This window comes from Epinephelus fuscoguttatus, linkage group LG13 (genome assembly GCF_011397635.1).
Source record: "Epinephelus fuscoguttatus linkage group LG13, E.fuscoguttatus.final_Chr_v1".
Classification (NCBI taxonomy): domain Eukaryota; kingdom Metazoa; phylum Chordata; class Actinopteri; order Perciformes; family Serranidae; genus Epinephelus; species Epinephelus fuscoguttatus.
The window spans coordinates 7,770,313-7,787,799 of NC_064764.1; the positions used below are offsets into that span (position 1 = coordinate 7,770,313).

The window sequence follows — 17,487 nt, forward strand, 5'->3', positions numbered from 1 at the left end:
CAGTATGTAGGATCGGAGTTCTAGTTGGAGAGTTGGTTTTCAATCAGTTTATTGCGATGCTATCACAGTCATTACTTTGTCATTTAAATCAGATAGCATTGCTGCGTTCTGTAGTCATTATTGCAATGGGAATCCTTCACCAGTGCCAGTTCTAAACATTGTCTTTTCTGATTTAAATGCTGCATTCGACACACTAAAAACATCACCGACAGCCTTATTTAAAGCTGCATCCATTGATTTCTGGCCACTTGAGGGCACCAGAAAAAAGTTGTTCTAAACACAACACTGACATCACCTTTACAAAGTTGATATGGCTAACATGTTAGCAACAGTCACCTACTTTCACACCCAGTTGATTGATAGCAATTAGAATCTGTCTCTTTAGCTGCTAAAAGCTCCACTGTGTTCACTCACTAGTTGCTTAGAGTGGTGTAAATATATATTGACCTTGACTGATATATCAACTCAGTATTCAATATTATCAATGCATAGTTGATAGCTACATATTGCCAACTTAAAGATATATCCTTATTTTAAAATTCCCATGGCACATCTGTGTCAACATTTCCAAAGTCGTCAAATACGGCCACTTGGTTAGGGATTTTGGCGTCAGACACCTGCCAAAAAAAGGGATCCTTTTGCGGTGGTATGATCTTCCACCAAGTGCTGTAAGTGTATAATGCTGCTGGATGGCATCAGTATGAAACGTTGTCGAAAAAAAATTTCCAATAGGGAAGGCAGGAGGGGTGGTGCTGGGGTCCAACAGACATTGAACCTTCACACAGGAGCCTTCTGTTCACTTCCTGTGTGAAATGTTTACTCAAACCATGATGTTTTTTTCTAAACCTAAGCACATGCTTTTGTTGCACAAGGACATAAACTTAAAAATGAGTGCTTTCCGATGTTTTAAGTTTATTTTGAAAAAAGATTACATGCATCTAACAACCAGAAACTGTACAGTCCCTCTGAAAACAGAAGGACGTTTTGAAAAGACACAATGCATGAACAGGCATAAATTGACATGGCATCCCAGAACGTTACAACAGATGCAACCAGGGTACCTAGCGTATCATATGTAGGTGTGTAAGTCCACTTACCAAATGACGATATTTGACGTGTTGTCTGTCCAAGTGAATCTCCTTCCTAAAAATTCAAACAGTGCTAGTGACCTAGTACCAGGCAGACAATAGCAAGCAGCTGAGAAGAAGACAATGAGGATATCTACTGGCATCATATCATATCATATCATATCATATCATATCAATAATAGGCCCCTTAATTGAATTAGATCAAAATTGTATCAGTGCAGACTTCACATCGTTGTCCAAAGTATCGGTAGAATATTGTATCATGATGAAACTAACTGAAAGCTAACTGTAGCCTTTCTGTCTGTTGTTTGGTGCTGGGCAGGTCGTGTACAATTAGTTTATCTGACTTTTCTTATTAAAAGTATTAGCCTGCTGGTGCTGTGAATGAGGTTGATTAGAGTTGTGAGACTGAACCAAAACCAGTAAAGCTGTGGGCCGTAAAACCAAAACAATGAGCTAAAAGAGGTATTTAAAGAAAAAAAGGCTCCGTCTGGTGATGATGAGTGGGTTCATAGCTATTAGTGAACCTCTTCACATTATACATGTTATTTTTAACTACTGATTAGTGCAGCTTTAAGTCTAATGAAGCCGGTCCCTCTATACTTGTTTGCATCTGCATGTGGCTATGGAATACAACATTGGCGGCTTGTTAAATCGTGTTGGGTGCACTTTCAAGATATGAAGCCATACAGCCCAACCTAATTGCAATAAATGCAGGACCATATGAAGTCTATTGTTGTTTATAATGTCTATGCCACTGCAAATAGTAGCAATGTGACTGACCAGTTCTATTTTTGTTTTAGGTGTCTTCATCTTGTGTTCCAGCAACAAACTATGAGTTGGTAAGTAACACTTTTCTTTTTTGTCTCAGTAATTGCTTCCATGCTGTACGTGCTCAGCAGGCATTATTGGGTCCTTCCTGGTGCAGAATTATTGCAAACGGGGTTGGAAAGTAACAGCCTCTATCAGCTACACTAACAAGGCACTTACTATTGCACATAATGAACCATTATCTGGAGGCCCCCTGAGACAATCTTTAGTCGACTTAACCACTGTCCTTCTAAAACTGTAAAAGGGCATTACAAAGTTTTGGATCTGTTGGCTGCTGTTGCATGAAATCAAAAAAATCCTCTAGATAAGAAAGGTAAATAAAAAGCTGTGTCCTTGAATCTGCTATATCATGATGACGTCTTTCTGTGTTTGAGTCTGAGTCTGAGTATGAAGTGATTTTGCGAGAGCAATAAAAACACATGCTTGCTCTGTTGCCTTATTTGGTATTGGCATTAGAAGTGGTGTTAGACTTGGAGATCATTTGCTCACTCTCTTTCTCCTATGTTGTGTGTTTAAATGGTTTTGGGTGCTTGACAAACCAAAGCAAATATCCCCTGCACTTTTTGACGCTCACAGAGAAAATATTTCTGGAAATGTCTTGTTTTTCTTTCATAAAAGCTGCAGTGATCAAGCAAGAACATGTTATTATCCTCTGCAGATGCTTTCGCACTAGATGCTTTCTACATGAAGACATCTGTTTAAGATGTGCAGCCACATGGACTAAGCTTTCTGGGCATTGTAAAAGGGCTGCTCTGGACCTGAGCTCTGAATTGAACACAAAGTACAAGAACTTGCCCTCCCACACTAGATGTTGGCCTCCATATGACATAACATCACACTTTACTTATTTAACCTGTAGTCTGTTAATGCCACTTCTCTGCTGACAGCTCTGACTATTTGTTTTAGTGTCAGTCAACAAAGTTGCTATTAGACGATCCTGACAGCTGAGTATGACCACAGTATTCACAATATACTGCATAGGACCTTCGTAGGTAGATCTAAAATTATCACTTCCTATGACCACATCTGCAGTCAGATAGTGTCAACCCAATCGCCAGAATAAATGTTGGCATTGCATGTTTGTGCACACTATGGATATGTTTAATTTGCACATTATCATGTAGCAGATCCGTGGAAACAACACTGTGGTAACGCTATAGTCAGCTCAGACACCACATCACTTTGAAAATGCTGATATGATACAAATGAAATGTACAAATATAAAGTGTCTGTGGTTTGCAGAAACATACAGTGCCAACTAGGGTTGCAATGGTATACTGTAAAACCATATGCTGTAGTACGAAAAGTGATTCATTGCTTATCAACTGTACTGGAAAGGGAAAAAAAGCAATTGGATGGAGAATCTCAATGGCGTGTGCACATCTCCTTTCCTCCCTCACTGTCTGTCAGAATTTTTACACTTCCATTAAAAATGGCTATCAAGTTTAAATAACAATTAAACTTTTTTTAGCGAAACAATAACCTTTTGTTTTTATTGCTTTATTGTAACTGATAATAATAACTCTTTAATACCGTGTACATTGATAGCATGAAATCCTGCTATTTCAGAGTCAAGTTATCGTACTGTAAAAATTTCACACTGCTCAGCCCAGTTGCCAACATTTTCCTCTGGCAACTGGGCTGACAGTATACAAGAAAATATTTGTTTGTGAAGTTGTTTGGCGTAGTTGACTTAGTTTGCAGTGAGTCATTGCAAACTCAAGCAGAATCGGTTCTTCCCCATCAATTATCTCTTTTAATAGAACGAAAAAAGGCTGAAGAAAATAAAAGCTGCAGGGCATCTCCCTCCATTTTATCTCTCTTATCTTGGCTTGCCAACAGGAGTCTTCCCAGAGGCTTTTGTGGCGGCATTAAAGGTGCTGATTGCTCCCATAAATGCTGATGAGCTGAGGTGTAAAACATTTGTTGGTGTCCCTTTACTGCCGAGGACAGTGGAGGAAAAAGAAAACTGACTCAAGGCTTACAGTGCTCATGCTGTCTGGTAGCCTAAAATACATGGATAACATGGCCACTGGAAAAATATAAGCTATAATATAAATATGGACTGAACACAGGTTGCTTTCATTTCCCGAAAGCTGAGTGAGGGTGTGGACCTGCTGTAATGTGTTCAATTTCTATTAAAGTAGATAGACAAGTAAGTCATTCTGCTTATGCACACAATATCTGTCACCCCTCTGGCAATGGATCTGTATGACAGGAAGTGGATGATGCTGTTTGTGAGTGGACGTGCGAGCATGCATGCCTGCGAGTGTTCCCAGCAGCGGTACTCCAGCTGAGGTGTGTGTCAGCTCTCCTCAGACCCATGTTTGGTGAATTCCTTCGCTCACAGACTGAGACCAATATGATTTACTGCCCCTCTCAGGTGCAGACTGATTGCAGCATCTACCATATATTAACTTAGACCAGGAAAAATGTTTGATAAAAAAAAATTGAACTTTGTTCTGTTGAGAATCCAGACATTCCACTCAGACGGGACAAGCTACAAAAAATACACAGCTCTATTACCAGATGATAATGTTCCATTCTGAATGAAATGAAAATCAGATATTTTCATGCAAAGGAAGAATAACAACTTCTGCCTTTTGATTTTCTGCCTGTTTTATTTGGTCGAAGACGTGCTCTTTACTATTTCAGTTATTTACTTAGGAAATTTTCTAAATTGCCTTACCTAAACAAAAGTTACATTTAAAAATGAAGGTTAATATCTTTTGTAAACATAATTTAAAGGTATGAAACTCTTTACATTTTTATGTCTTTTTGGTGTTGAGATTGTTATTGGTTTGTAATTGGAAGCAGCAGGAGGGCATAGTCTCTCCAACCAAAATAAATGACGTACTGGTTCCAAATGACAGAAGCCAGATCAGCAGTTAAACTTAGATCACAAGACTTTCAAAACCTGATTATTTTTGTCTCAGACTGTTGTTAAGATGACATGAGTGTGCACAGCCTACTACAACTGACTTCAGACTTCAGACGACTGACTAGAAGGTTTACTACAAAATAATTCTATTTGCAGACATGCAGCTGAGGGGAATGATCGCAACATTCGAAGACGTCACTGTGTGTGTAGACTGCTTCACAAATCCCAATTGCACTCTAGATCTGAAACTACAAACAACTTAACATATTTTCTGCCTTGATAAAATCAAACATTGTTGACTGAATTCATTGCACGGGCCATTTAGTAGGTTTAGTAGGTGTGATCGTATTACACAACCTTGTAGATGCAGACTGTAGATGATCAAATCTCTGGGCACTTCAATGGCCTCTTGTTGACTTAAAGGAAAATTCCACCAATTGTACACCTAAAAGTCTGTTCCCCAGGTGTTAGGGAGCACAACTGCATATGTCCAGAGGGTCGTGTCAAGCGTTGTGTGGCTCCAGAGGGAACAGCACAAAATCTGATAAATTGTCTATTGTCACTCTGTGGATGTAACTGAGAAAAATAAAGCACTAGCACGTTACAAGACTCAACTGCACCAGCATGTACAAGTAAAATGTCTGTAACTATGAAATCAGCAGCCTCTTAGTCCTGATTCAAATACAGTTACCCACTAGTGGCGAACTACAGAATTTACAGAGTGAATTTGGCCCCCTGTGGGAAGGTGATGCCAACTGGCAGCCCATTTATTGTAATTGATGATGTGTGGTTGGAAGATCCCATCCAACGGCGATGATGACAGAAGTGACTACCCCCAACCAGCCCCCTGCACTTGGACATGCATGGCGTGCTGTAAAGCATGCCGGGAGCATTCCTTAGATGTGCCCTCATGTGGAGCCAGCTCTGCCAGGAATAGGTTTCATTCTGCACAAACACAAAGCCTGGATGAAGGGATGGAGGGAGTGGGTGAGAGATATTAGGGATTCTGTTGAGGTAGACTATGCATCTGAACACATGCCCCCCAGAAACACACATAAAGTATGCATGCACCCACAAGCACAGATATGCACACAGACTCAGAAAACCAGAAACCGCTGACACCTACGTCATCCAGCTTCTTTTTTTTTATAGGTCTTGTGTAGTGGAGGAACAGGGCCAGGACATTGCTGAGTAATGAGTAACTGCAGGGCAAAGATGGTCTAGATGTGGTCCAATTAGCGCTGTGTTTAGAGCCACACATATTTCCCTGATGTGCCCTGTATTACGCTGTGTATACAAGCACCAGCCGGGCATCCTGTAACAATATACAGCATGATCCAAGTTCCACAGGAATGTACGAAGTTGGCTATAAAGACCATGTTAAATATTGAACAGGCAGGCGTCATGCATTAGTGTCTCATATGTACTATGTGATAATCCAGCATTATCAAGTGTTTAAATATTACATAAGACCTAAAGGTGCTTTTCGAAAGATTAGACATCACGGTCATTTTTTCCCTAAAGGCGTCCACTTCAGCTAAGATGGAGGAAAGATAGAGTGAGTAAGTGAAGTACTAGGTCAGAGTGATTTTCTCAAATGGCTGATGTCTAAAACATACTGAGAAAGTCACTTTAATGCATTTTTGGCAGATGCTATTAGCACCCATTCGTAGCCAAAAATGCTATTAGCACTTGGGTGTAAATAGCCAATTTGGCTAGCATAGCAGTGTCAGCACAACTAGTGGTGCTGACATAGGTAACAGTCTTAAAGGAGTTTTGTGGCTTAAAATGAAGCCTTCTTCTCACTGGGGCTGCATGTTTGAACACCAGAGGGTGGCTACCACGTCTCTGCAGCAACAACATCCCGGTGGTGGTGTTACCAATAGTAATCGAGGCACCGCTAGCTCGCTCCCACCTGACCCGGGTTACATAACATATACTCTTCCGTGAAGAGAGTCAAAACAATCCAAGTCCTGCTCACTATGACCTATCATCATAATGGACTACTCTGCATGCCATAAGCTGTAATTAACCCCGTCCAGTGTTAGAAAGTACAGTATGAAGAAACATCAGTTCAGGCTGTGGTCACCTTCAGCCTGCTTAGTTATGTCAGGCTTTCCAAACTTTAGTAAGTGGCGGTTATCAGATGCCAACATCCTCCTCCTTGTAACCATCAACCCTTACAGTTTGGTGTGGTTTCAGATCTTTTTTCCAATACGTAGCACTTGCTGATTCTTATTACTGTGAGATATTTTAGTGCCACCCAAGCTTCAGTTTTACCTTCGCTCTTCTGCCTAACTAAAAGAGACTGTCCTCAGCAAAAAAAAAAAAAAAAAAAAAAAAACAGCTTTGGTTATCTGCCCAAGTCTCTAAAATGACCCATGTTTTACTGACCAGGACCTTTTGTGGCTGCAAATTGAGACAGTTAGTTCCAAAGACGAAGTAGTATGACGCTGGCGGTTTGCTGATTCCGACCATCTGTCAGTGTTGACAACAATCACTCCCTGAGGTAACCAACAACTTTTAGCCATGTACGTTAGGAAGCACAGCTCTAGGAAAGGCAATATCGGTAAACCACCTTGGTCCAGTTTGAATTATCTGGACCCTAAATGGGTCTCCATGAAATTTAGCACAAACATTTACAGGCCCAGAGGATGAATCCTCTTGACTTTGGTGACCCCCTGAGTTTTCCTGTGGTGCCACCATGAGGTTGGCATTTGTAATTTTGAGTGACATGTCTTGCCAACTTTTGGACAGTTTGCAATAATATTTGGCAGCAAGATTCATGTCCCCCAAAGGACGAATTATAATAATTTGGGTGATACCTTCACCGTTTATGTAATGCCATCATCGGGTCAAAGTTTTGATTTGGTTTATTTAGCAAATCTCTCCAAAACTTAGGAGATTCCAGTGTGTTTAGTGCAAATTAGCAAATGTTAGCATGCTAACACACATAACTAAATGGTGAACATAAATGTTATACGTGCTAAACATCAGCATGCCTAGCTCAAAGCACCATTGTGTCTGAGTAAAGCCCAGGCTCCTAGAAAAGCCACTCAGCCTTGCGTTCAATCTTTCCCGGTGGCCACTAGTGGTATTGCAGCAAAAATCCCCTGCAGCCCAAAAAGCATTTTCCCCATAGACCATAGTAAAAGACTTGCCTGAAAAACTGTTGACAGAACACTTTGAACTGCAAACAAGGTCAATTATAGCTCTTTCTATTATGAATTTGTCAGCCATGGTGGTTTTCTATTTGTAAAACGTTCCTCAAGCTAAGAATAGTGATTTAAAAATCTGTGACATCATTACAGAGTAAAGTCTATGAACCAAATGGGAATTGTGGACAGGGCAGGAAACACTACTGCACATATTCAGTGGGCCGCATACTTTAACTAGGCTTTGGTTTGTTGTCATGCCTAAACCTAACAGGATCCTAACTGACCAATCAGAAGATGGACTCAGTTTGAGAGGCACTGACATACAACCTATTGTGTCATTAAGGTTATTAACTACATTGCATACATACATATCTCTTATTGTAATGGACAGAACATATGGGGTTTCACATGCATGAGAAATTCAGTCAGGCCAAAGTAAAATAAATATTGTAGTGATGAAGTACAGTAGTCTAGATAAGGCTTGCGCAACTCCTTTTCACATTTTTTTTAAGGTTTTTTATGATGTTTCTGTGTTATTACCATATTGGGACATATGGAGAGTTGAAATATTAATAGTGGAGGAGAAAGAGTGACTTGTTTAGGGGGTGAGTGTGTTCATGTAGGTGTGACTGAGTAGACCCTTTACACACACACACACACACACACACACACACACACACACACGCACAAGGAGTAAAAATACTTGGCAGATGCCTTCAGAGAGTCCCTCCTCTCTCACATGTTGCAGTAGGCTTTTGGTTACATAACAAAGCAAGCGGTCAGGTCCGTATCAGTAGAAGCAGGGACAGGCGGGGTGAGAAACACAGAGATGCCAGAGGTGGTTTAGGGTCACAGACAGCTCAGGGGTTTTTCCCACAGCGTGGACCGTCCACTCTCCTCTCCTCTGGTCCTAAGGGATCCCTGGCATTTTAGAAGCCCCCCTACATCAAGGGCGGGTGGGAACGGGAATAAGCATACACACTCCAACCTGAACTCTAACCCTCGATACACACTGGCCCAAACAGCCCCTCCTTCCTCTGCACCATGTTTACATTTCTGGGACATGGCTGTGTGAAAGCAGCAGATGAAGGACCGTGGAGCATGAGAGAGGAACAGCTGTGTGTGTGTGTCTGTGTGATTGTCGTGTGTGTGTGCCATTTTGCTTGTGAGTTATTGAGACTAATGAAGTGGTAGGGCTCGGCCATAATTTCATATTATTATCAACTTTAAGAGGCATTGTATTGTTATAAAAAATGACCATAGTGTATTGTTGATTTTACAAAATTATTAGTCCAAATGAATGACTCTAAAAAACTGACTAAATTAGTTTTTTTTTTACACACTAAAAGTGGAAGATAGTTTGTTGCATTGAACATCAGTTTGATTATTTTACATGTCATTTTGTACACATTTGCCACTTTGTTATATATCTCAACATCACAAAACTATTTCATTAAATGGTGATATGGATTTCCTCTATTTATCTGGCCCTATGAGATGGTGTTACTCTCTTCTGGGAGGAAAATATGTACCTATAATTATTGTGCAGGGGGGCATAGATGTAGACAGTGCAGGCAGTGTGTACGCACTTGGGCCCATTGGATGGATGGGCCCGCAGAATGCTGAGAGAAGAACAGGCACTTGCAAGTTTTTCAGATTGCCACCTTAGAAATACAACTGTGAAGTAAGAACTCACAGTAAATAGATAGTAGTCCCATTTGCTTTTTATGCCTTAAAAATGCAACCTGGTCTCCATCATGGTTTTCGTTTTTCTTTTTTTCAGGAAAAATGTCAGTAGCAACAAGATTATATGCTTATTCTATATAAACTGTAAAAAAACCTAAAAACTATTAAAAAAACATTCAATTAAACAAATCAATTCTTATTTTTGTGGTATGGTTTTGTGGTCATGTACAGGTATTAGACTGTAAAAATAATGGAGGCAGTCACCCATTGGTTTGTGGACTCCTGTTCTGAAGGCTAGAGTCTAGTATTTTGGCAGTCGCCATCTTGGTTTTTTTTGGAGCCAGAAGTTACTATATTTGGGCGAGAGGGTGGAGCTGTGGAGGAGCAAGGGGTGGATCTGACTGAGGAGCTGAGGACACTATCAGCAGACAGTCTGTCACTCAAAGCTGCCCGCCCTAATTTATATCTAAAAAGTCACGTCCCGTACAGTCATCATGAACGGGCTATCGAGACCAAAACAGTTTTGCGTCAGGCTGTTTTTCTGCTGTAAAGTTAGGCATTTTAACATGGGGGTCTGTGGGGATTGACTGGCTTGTGGAGCCAGCCTCAAGTGGCCGTTAGAGGAACTGCAATTTTTGGCAGTTCTCTATGGCTCATTGTTTTGCTTGGTACAGATATGCAAAGATGTTTGCCTGATTATATGTATGTTGTTATTTACCAATATAACGTTTCCATTTGACCATGTAATGACAAGATACAGTATACAGTAGCTATTTTTGTGGCAAAAGCTAGCACTGAGGCCCGTCGTAACTACCTTACACCACTGATTTTGCATAATGTGTATAACATATATTTTGCATGAGAGAAAAGGAAGTACGAATGCTTGGATTATTTACTACAGTGAACCAGCAGCCTTTGCAGGTGACAACGAATATCCATTTGTCCTTTCATTTTTAAGGGAATACTTTACCCTTAAAATTAACATTTGTGTATCAGTTACTCACTGTGTGTTACGTGGAATTTATGAAGAAAACTTGTTTTTCTGGCATGCCTGCATGGTGAACGAAATCATAGGTGGCCATGTTTAACACCGGCAAAATTATATCACAACATCTGTTTACAAACTCTCACACAACTCGTGCAGTATGATCCATGTCTCATTTATCCAGTCATATGCTCACTGCTCCCCAAACACATGCATTTTTGCTAACATGTTACAAAATCAAGCACTTCTACCTACCAGCGCACCCTGAGTACACCAGAACAGAGCTCAAATGAGCATGCATGCCTAGACACACTACTTGGTCATGGATGAGACTGTATGAACTGACGGGTTTCAAAGAATAATGTTTTAGCTAAAATACATGGGTTTGAGAAATACCAAGAATACAACTGCAAAAATGACACATGGATCATACTGCATGAGTTCTGTAAGGCTTTGTAAACAGATGGTTTTATAAAGTTTTGCTGGGGTCAAACACGGTCACCATTTACTGCAGTTCGAGAAGAATAGTCGCCTTTTTTTGGATTCTCTGTTCTCGATGGAGGCATGTGAGAAAAATTAAATTTCCTTCATGAATTCAGGGAAGCACATGGTGAGTAACTGATACAAATGGTCTGCACTGAAGTATTCTTTTAAGCATCGTGTTTTCAGCATTACATTTTGTATCTTTCAAACCAAGCAGGAATTGGCTCTGGTGCTGGCTTCGGCTCTTGTGAAGCAGGATTGCCTTTTTAGGCAGCCACTAGAAGGGAAAACATTTGTTAAGGCTCTTGCCAAACAGCTGTGCTTTTACTTTGAAGGCAAACAAACATTCACGGTTTTCACTCACTTCATAAAAGCAGAGAAACTAAGAAAGCTCTGTCATTGAAAAAATTAGCATCATTTTAAATTTAAATTTACTTTCAGCTTCAAGAGCAACAAAGCAGCTGTTACTGTTTCCAGCAGCTGAGAGTTATAATGTCTGAATGAATTTTACTGTGAAAGGTTAAGGCTACAGGTGAATCATCATAATGTCATCTAGTGTCTAGGCCTGCAATTGGTATTTATTCCCACTGGAAGGCACTGTTGGACACGTAAGCCAGGAGCCTCCACAGGTGTCCTGTATCACATTGGTCAGTCTATGTTGTCCACTCTGAGGGATAGTGTCTGACGGAAAGGGAAAACTCCCAATAGGAGGACATAGAGACAATCAAAGGGAAGTCTTTTCAAGAAGATTTAGTATTTGAGTTTTACTTCCTGCCCTGATGTCATTACTTCAGACCTTTTTTCCCCTGTTCTTGGGATGTGTTTCATTCTCTGCAAATTAGGCCCACTGACAGTGATTTAGTTCAACATGGCTTGCAATTGCACATTTAGCTTTTCATCTTTTCATGTCATTACCGGCAAGGAATGCTGCATCATTTCTCATCAAAGCAAATGAAAGTTTCTGAATCATTCGTGCAGCTTAGCTGAAACACAAGCACATCGAGGCATGTCTAAGACCGCTAAGCTCTCAGTGTGGGCCAATGTCCAAAATGCAGTGTAAACATAGGAGGAGAGCTGGTGCGTATAGGCACTCTGCTGCCAGTCCAGATGGTGTGTGTTTTTTTAATAAGTTTCCAAAGAATTATCCTACAACTGTACGAGGCTGTGCAGGGAGGTGAACTGAGAGGGAGAGGAAAGGATGAGTGGCACCCTCATACTGACTCACACACACATATATACACAGGGATATACTCTGAAAACAACAGCAGAGCTTCCCGTGTGTGGTTAGTGACACTGCACTCACTCCTCCTGAACACACACAACAAACACAGATCTCACACATAACAATCATGTACATATACAGTATAGCTATAAATAATAATTTCAAGGTTTTCTGTCATTCTTTCAGTTTCACACACACATCAGTTATTGCATGCTCAGTTCACTGACTGAATGTAAACACTGAATCGTTCCAACACTCACAATCAATGCTGTCTGTTTCCTCTCACAGAGCAACGCAGCCACACTCACACACCCAAAGCGGTGATTTTAACCACTCTGCTGTCCACACTGAGCAGGCTGAGCCGAGCTAAATGGGCTGTGTCTTGAGCTCTAAAGATGCACGGCTGTATATTTAGCCCTGGGTCATTTCCCCAGGGGCCCTGCTTCGGGCTACGTTTATCCCCGCCACTCGGGGGGGGGGGGGACTCCCAGCATGCTAGCTACCTCTGCCTTCCTAAAAGAGTGGGCTATAATTTGGTAAACTGGTGAAAGGAACCACTGTGCCCATGTGAAAGAAAGCACATGGTGTAGTGTTGGCAGTGATAAAGAGCCGTGGGTGAAAGTCACACTCTGATATGCTGTACTTAGGAGAAAGATACGTGGCTGCGTTGACAGTCTCTCATTATCTGTGACAGATTTTACAAGGACACTCAAACATGAGTAACAAAGCAGACGGCTCCAAAACTCAGACCTGTAGCAGGTAATTATAGCTTGTCTGTTAATTCACTGCGTATTGCACTTTTGAGGGTACTCTATGTGCAGCCTGAAAGTGTAGTGAAGGGAAATTCAAATTAATGACTAGTTGGGTCTCATTTTTATAGATTTGGCTTTCATTCTGTTTGGTAATAAAAACATTGTGTTCACCAGCTTAATGGCTTTGATCTGGAAACACTGGTGACATCATTTAGAAGATGGCAGATGGGGCAGGAAACATGAGCGATCAGACAGGTTGTAAACAAACCCTCATGTTAGCTAAACTCTTTTGAAAGAGAAAGTGCAGGCAAACAGTGAAACTACCATGAAAACTGTCTGGTGCAAACATCATTCACAGTTTACAGACCCAGTTCCTGCTTCCGCTTTAACCCACTGCACTTGCCATAGTTGTGCACATACTGATTTCTTGTGCATTGAAATGTTATTAGTAACATTTCGGGTGTACTCACTTTCACTTTAACCTCCAAATAAAGTTCTGTGGATCAGTGGCATAGGGTTGGGCAGTGCCTAATGAATTGGCATATGGCAATGTCCAAAGTAAACACTTTGATGCACGATGAAACTGTCAGCTTTATGCATTATAGTACCACAGTTGTCAGGACTGAGACAAGGACAGAGACATAAGGACACAAGGACATGCACATGTATGTGCATGTGTGTGTGAGTTTGAGAGAGAGAGAATGACAGAGAAGGGAGGAGAAGGTGGAAGGGGGGCTATTGCACGCAGTGTATCTGTAAGTTATTAAAATCATACTTGGGATGCTACAGTGGTACTCAGCTCCCGGTTGTGGATCATGGTCCATGGCCTCAAGGAAACAATATGATTCATGAAAACAAAACAAAATGAAACAAATTAAATAGTAATTGCAAATATTTTTTTTTGCGTGGTTCATAGGGCTGCTCCCCTGAAAGTTGGAGATTCGCATTATCAGTCAGAGAGTCCACAGTTGACTTGCAGTGTACCTCTGGCGACGTTTTGGTCCCCAGTTTTGCTGCAGAGTGAGCACTCTTTACTTTGATGTTGCTTTTCAGTACAGGCTGCCGCGGACACTGAAGCAGCTGCCTGGAGGAGGAGAATCTTTGCACCGTAAGGCTCTGAAATAACATTATCTTCTGCCTTTTACTTAGAGGTGCTGAATTCACAGGTCACAACAACTTAATACAATACAGGCTCTGGCTTTTGTTTGATATCTAGTTATGGCAAAAAAATGTTGCACATTACTGAATCATTGTTACCACACTTAGCTTGTTTACTATATTATGTGAATGTCACTGTTATACTGAACGTCCCGTTCAAACTTTTAAACTCTGTATGGAAAAAAGGAACAAAAAGTAGAATGTTTGTATTTAACAGCCAAATCTGATTCGACTGGCATAATTCTAAGTTGGGTACAGTCAAGTTGTTGACTTTGGCACTACATCTCTGTGTCGATCCTTCCTCCTCTACCTGCACTGACAATAGAAGGATACCGACTTTGAACTAAGCTAGATCATGCTGTGGTGGAGGTAGGGCAGGTAAAAGGTCTAATGTGAGTGCAGCAATTTCTTAACATAGGACTTACTTAGAGTCTTTTGTTTTGGTTGTGATATCCTAGATAGCCCCCTCCTGGACCACAAGGAAGGCGACAATGTAAAAACAAGCTGCGATGGAAAAACGGCTTATCATGGATGAAGTGTTTAAACTTGTCTGACTTCTCATGCTTCTTGCTTTGTGTGGCTCTATTTTAGCCATATTGCCATGTCCACAAATCAGAGCAATTACTTTTGTGAGTTTAATGCTGTTATAACTGATGATGACAAAATCTATGAAAATAAAATGTTTAATAAACAGGAATATTCCATTAACTTATCTGTAAAGGTGCAGTGTGTAGGACTCAGGGGCATCTATTCGCAGAAATGACATATAATATTCATAACCATGTTTTCTTTAGTGAATAATCATCTGAAAATAAGAGTTGTGTTTTTGTTACCTTAGAATGAGCCATTAATATCTACATGTTGAGTGGGCCCTCCTCTACAGAGGCCGTCATGTTGTTTCAGTTGTAGCCCAGAATGGACAAACCATACACCGGCTCTAGATAGAGCCCATCGTGTTTTTGCATCAGCTAGTTCTCCTACACGCTTGGCACACAAGAGACGTTTCAATTCTGCACTCTCACTGCTAGATACCACTAAATCCTACACGCTGGACCTTTACTCATTAAAACATTGGCAGAGGTTGTCCAAAATACAGGGCAGTATTAGTAAATTGTAACAGAATGCAGCTGAAAGCACCTATTGAAGTCTCTTTTATCACTTGTATTGATCAACAGTAACTCTGCCACCTCCCATATTTATTCATTCTAAGCTATGAAGCAGGAAGTACTGAGCTTGTTTGCCTTTTAAGCAAAATGTAATCATACTGTTTGTCTATTTTTATGTCTGCTACTATTTTTCTACCACATGGGAGATCAACAGTCTGCATTTAGTTCCTCTCATGAGAACAAATGCAATATGATGCTCAGCTGACTTGGCTCAAGGTAATGGCATGGCTCTGAGCTATGGATGTGCCAAGGAGTCAGAAAACCCAAGCATCTGCAATGGATTTTTTCCTCCTCTCTTTTAAGTCAGTAGAATTACTGTCCAAGCAATGTCCATAGTTGAAGGGAATGTGTGTATTTTGTAAGTCATGAAGTGTATACTTACATATTTAGTGCACTGAAAGTGCCAGGTTTGTGTTTTCACTCTCCCTACAGGTGCTGCAAAGCTCTTGGCTACAGAACAATGATTTATTTTCCCCTCTTCTTAATTCTCGCATCTTTTGTAATTATGTTTAAAGACCATACTGGTTCTGATTTGAAGAGTCTGCAACAGTCTGCTCTACAATTGGTCGTGTGGATGACATTGGCTTTTGTGCCACACACATTCAGGTGCACTGTGAGGAGTTCTCACATGTCAGCTGCTAACAAATCTGCAGTATCACTGTGATAAAGAACTGCATGATTCAGGATGTAACGTCCACCCTCCGGTTTCCCCCCACCAGGTTAACACAGTTAGCTCTGTCAGCACTGTGGCCTTTGATAGCACTGTTCGCGCTGATAATGCTGTTAACTGCTAGCCATTGGTCCAGCCAACTCCATGTTGAGAACCATGTGCAGACAACCAAACTTTTTTTTCACTTGCATATCTTCAAGAAATAGGTGGTGTCAGAAGCTTGGTGACATAGGGACTACTCACAGAACTAGTTTGTGAGCAGTTGTTGCCTGTGCCTCAACACCGCTACTAGTCAGTCGGAATAGCTCTCCAAGCTTTTTGTTCTCAGGGAACTACTGTAGGCTACTTTCTTCTGTTTTGGACTCCGGGTCTTTGTTCCTTTCAAATCACTGACAAGACAATTTGCTATTGGTCAGCAGCACTTATTTGCTTGACTCTGAACACAGTCCTGGGCCCTGGAGATTGACCTCTTGACCTTGAATCTGAACATCACTATGACACAGCAAATTCTCATCATCTTAGTCTATGAAATATACAGTCTGTGAAAGCCAAGATCCAATCCTGGCTTTAAATTTGTGATTAGACAGAGATTTATTGTGCAGGGATTGCAAGAAATATCCTGATTTAAGGAAGAAAAAAAAAAGTCTGTGATACCATCACTGGCCTCCGTGCCACAGTTCCCCTCTAAATGTTTCCTTTGAAGAGGGCTAAGAGAAACTGCAAACACTTCCTCTGAAGAATATTTTGCTGAAACACAACTTCCCAGGCTTTCTCATGCTCTCTGACTAAGTTGCAAGCCTGAACGACAACACACACTCCAGCCATCTGGCTGCAATTGTATGAAACGGAAACGCACATGTTAGAATATATCATTGTGAGAATTGTTTGTGTCTGTGTGTGTTTTTCTGGGTGTACACACAATAGGGCCTATTTGTGTGAGAATGCCTGCGGCTGCAAAATTTGACCTCCGAGCAAATCCACAGTCTGCACTTAGAGGCTCAAACTTCAGTCTGGTGTTTCCTTTTACTTCATTCCTAGAAGCAACTCTGTCTTCCACTTGTCTGATGTAAAACAACACTTACTGCTAGAGAAAGCAGTTAGTAATGATCTGACATTAAGTAAAAATGTCAAACTGTGTTGCCTTGGTTTTGTATCGGTAATTTAATCACCATTTCCTTCATTCTTTGGTTGTTTTAAAATGTTGTGAGTTGATATGTCACTGGTTAGGATGATTCCAACGTCTCTCTCTCTCTCTCTCTCTCTCTCTCTCTCTCTCTCTCTCTCCCTGGTTGGTGGTTTACGCTGGGCGTTTAGACTGTATTCTGGGACCTGCACAGCCAGACTATAATTTACCCTTTGCATTTACTGTTTATATTCCACTGAAGCTTGCAGAGCATCCCTGGTGTC

The 17,487-nt window shown here is 41.0% G+C and overlaps 1 protein-coding gene across 9 annotated transcripts in view; it reads left to right on the top strand.

The window, feature by feature from the left end:
* The window catches only part of tns1b (tensin 1b), a 229,245-nt gene that overhangs the window by 133,367 nt on the left and 78,391 nt on the right, over nucleotides 1-17,487 (top strand). For all 9 annotated transcript variants that reach the window (XM_049594652.1, XM_049594656.1, XM_049594653.1 and 6 more), the window contains one exon: nucleotides 1,892-1,930. In XM_049594652.1, coding sequence (XP_049450609.1) covers nucleotides 1,892-1,930 — 39 coding nt within the window. The remainder of the gene's footprint in view (nucleotides 1-1,891; nucleotides 1,931-17,487) is intronic.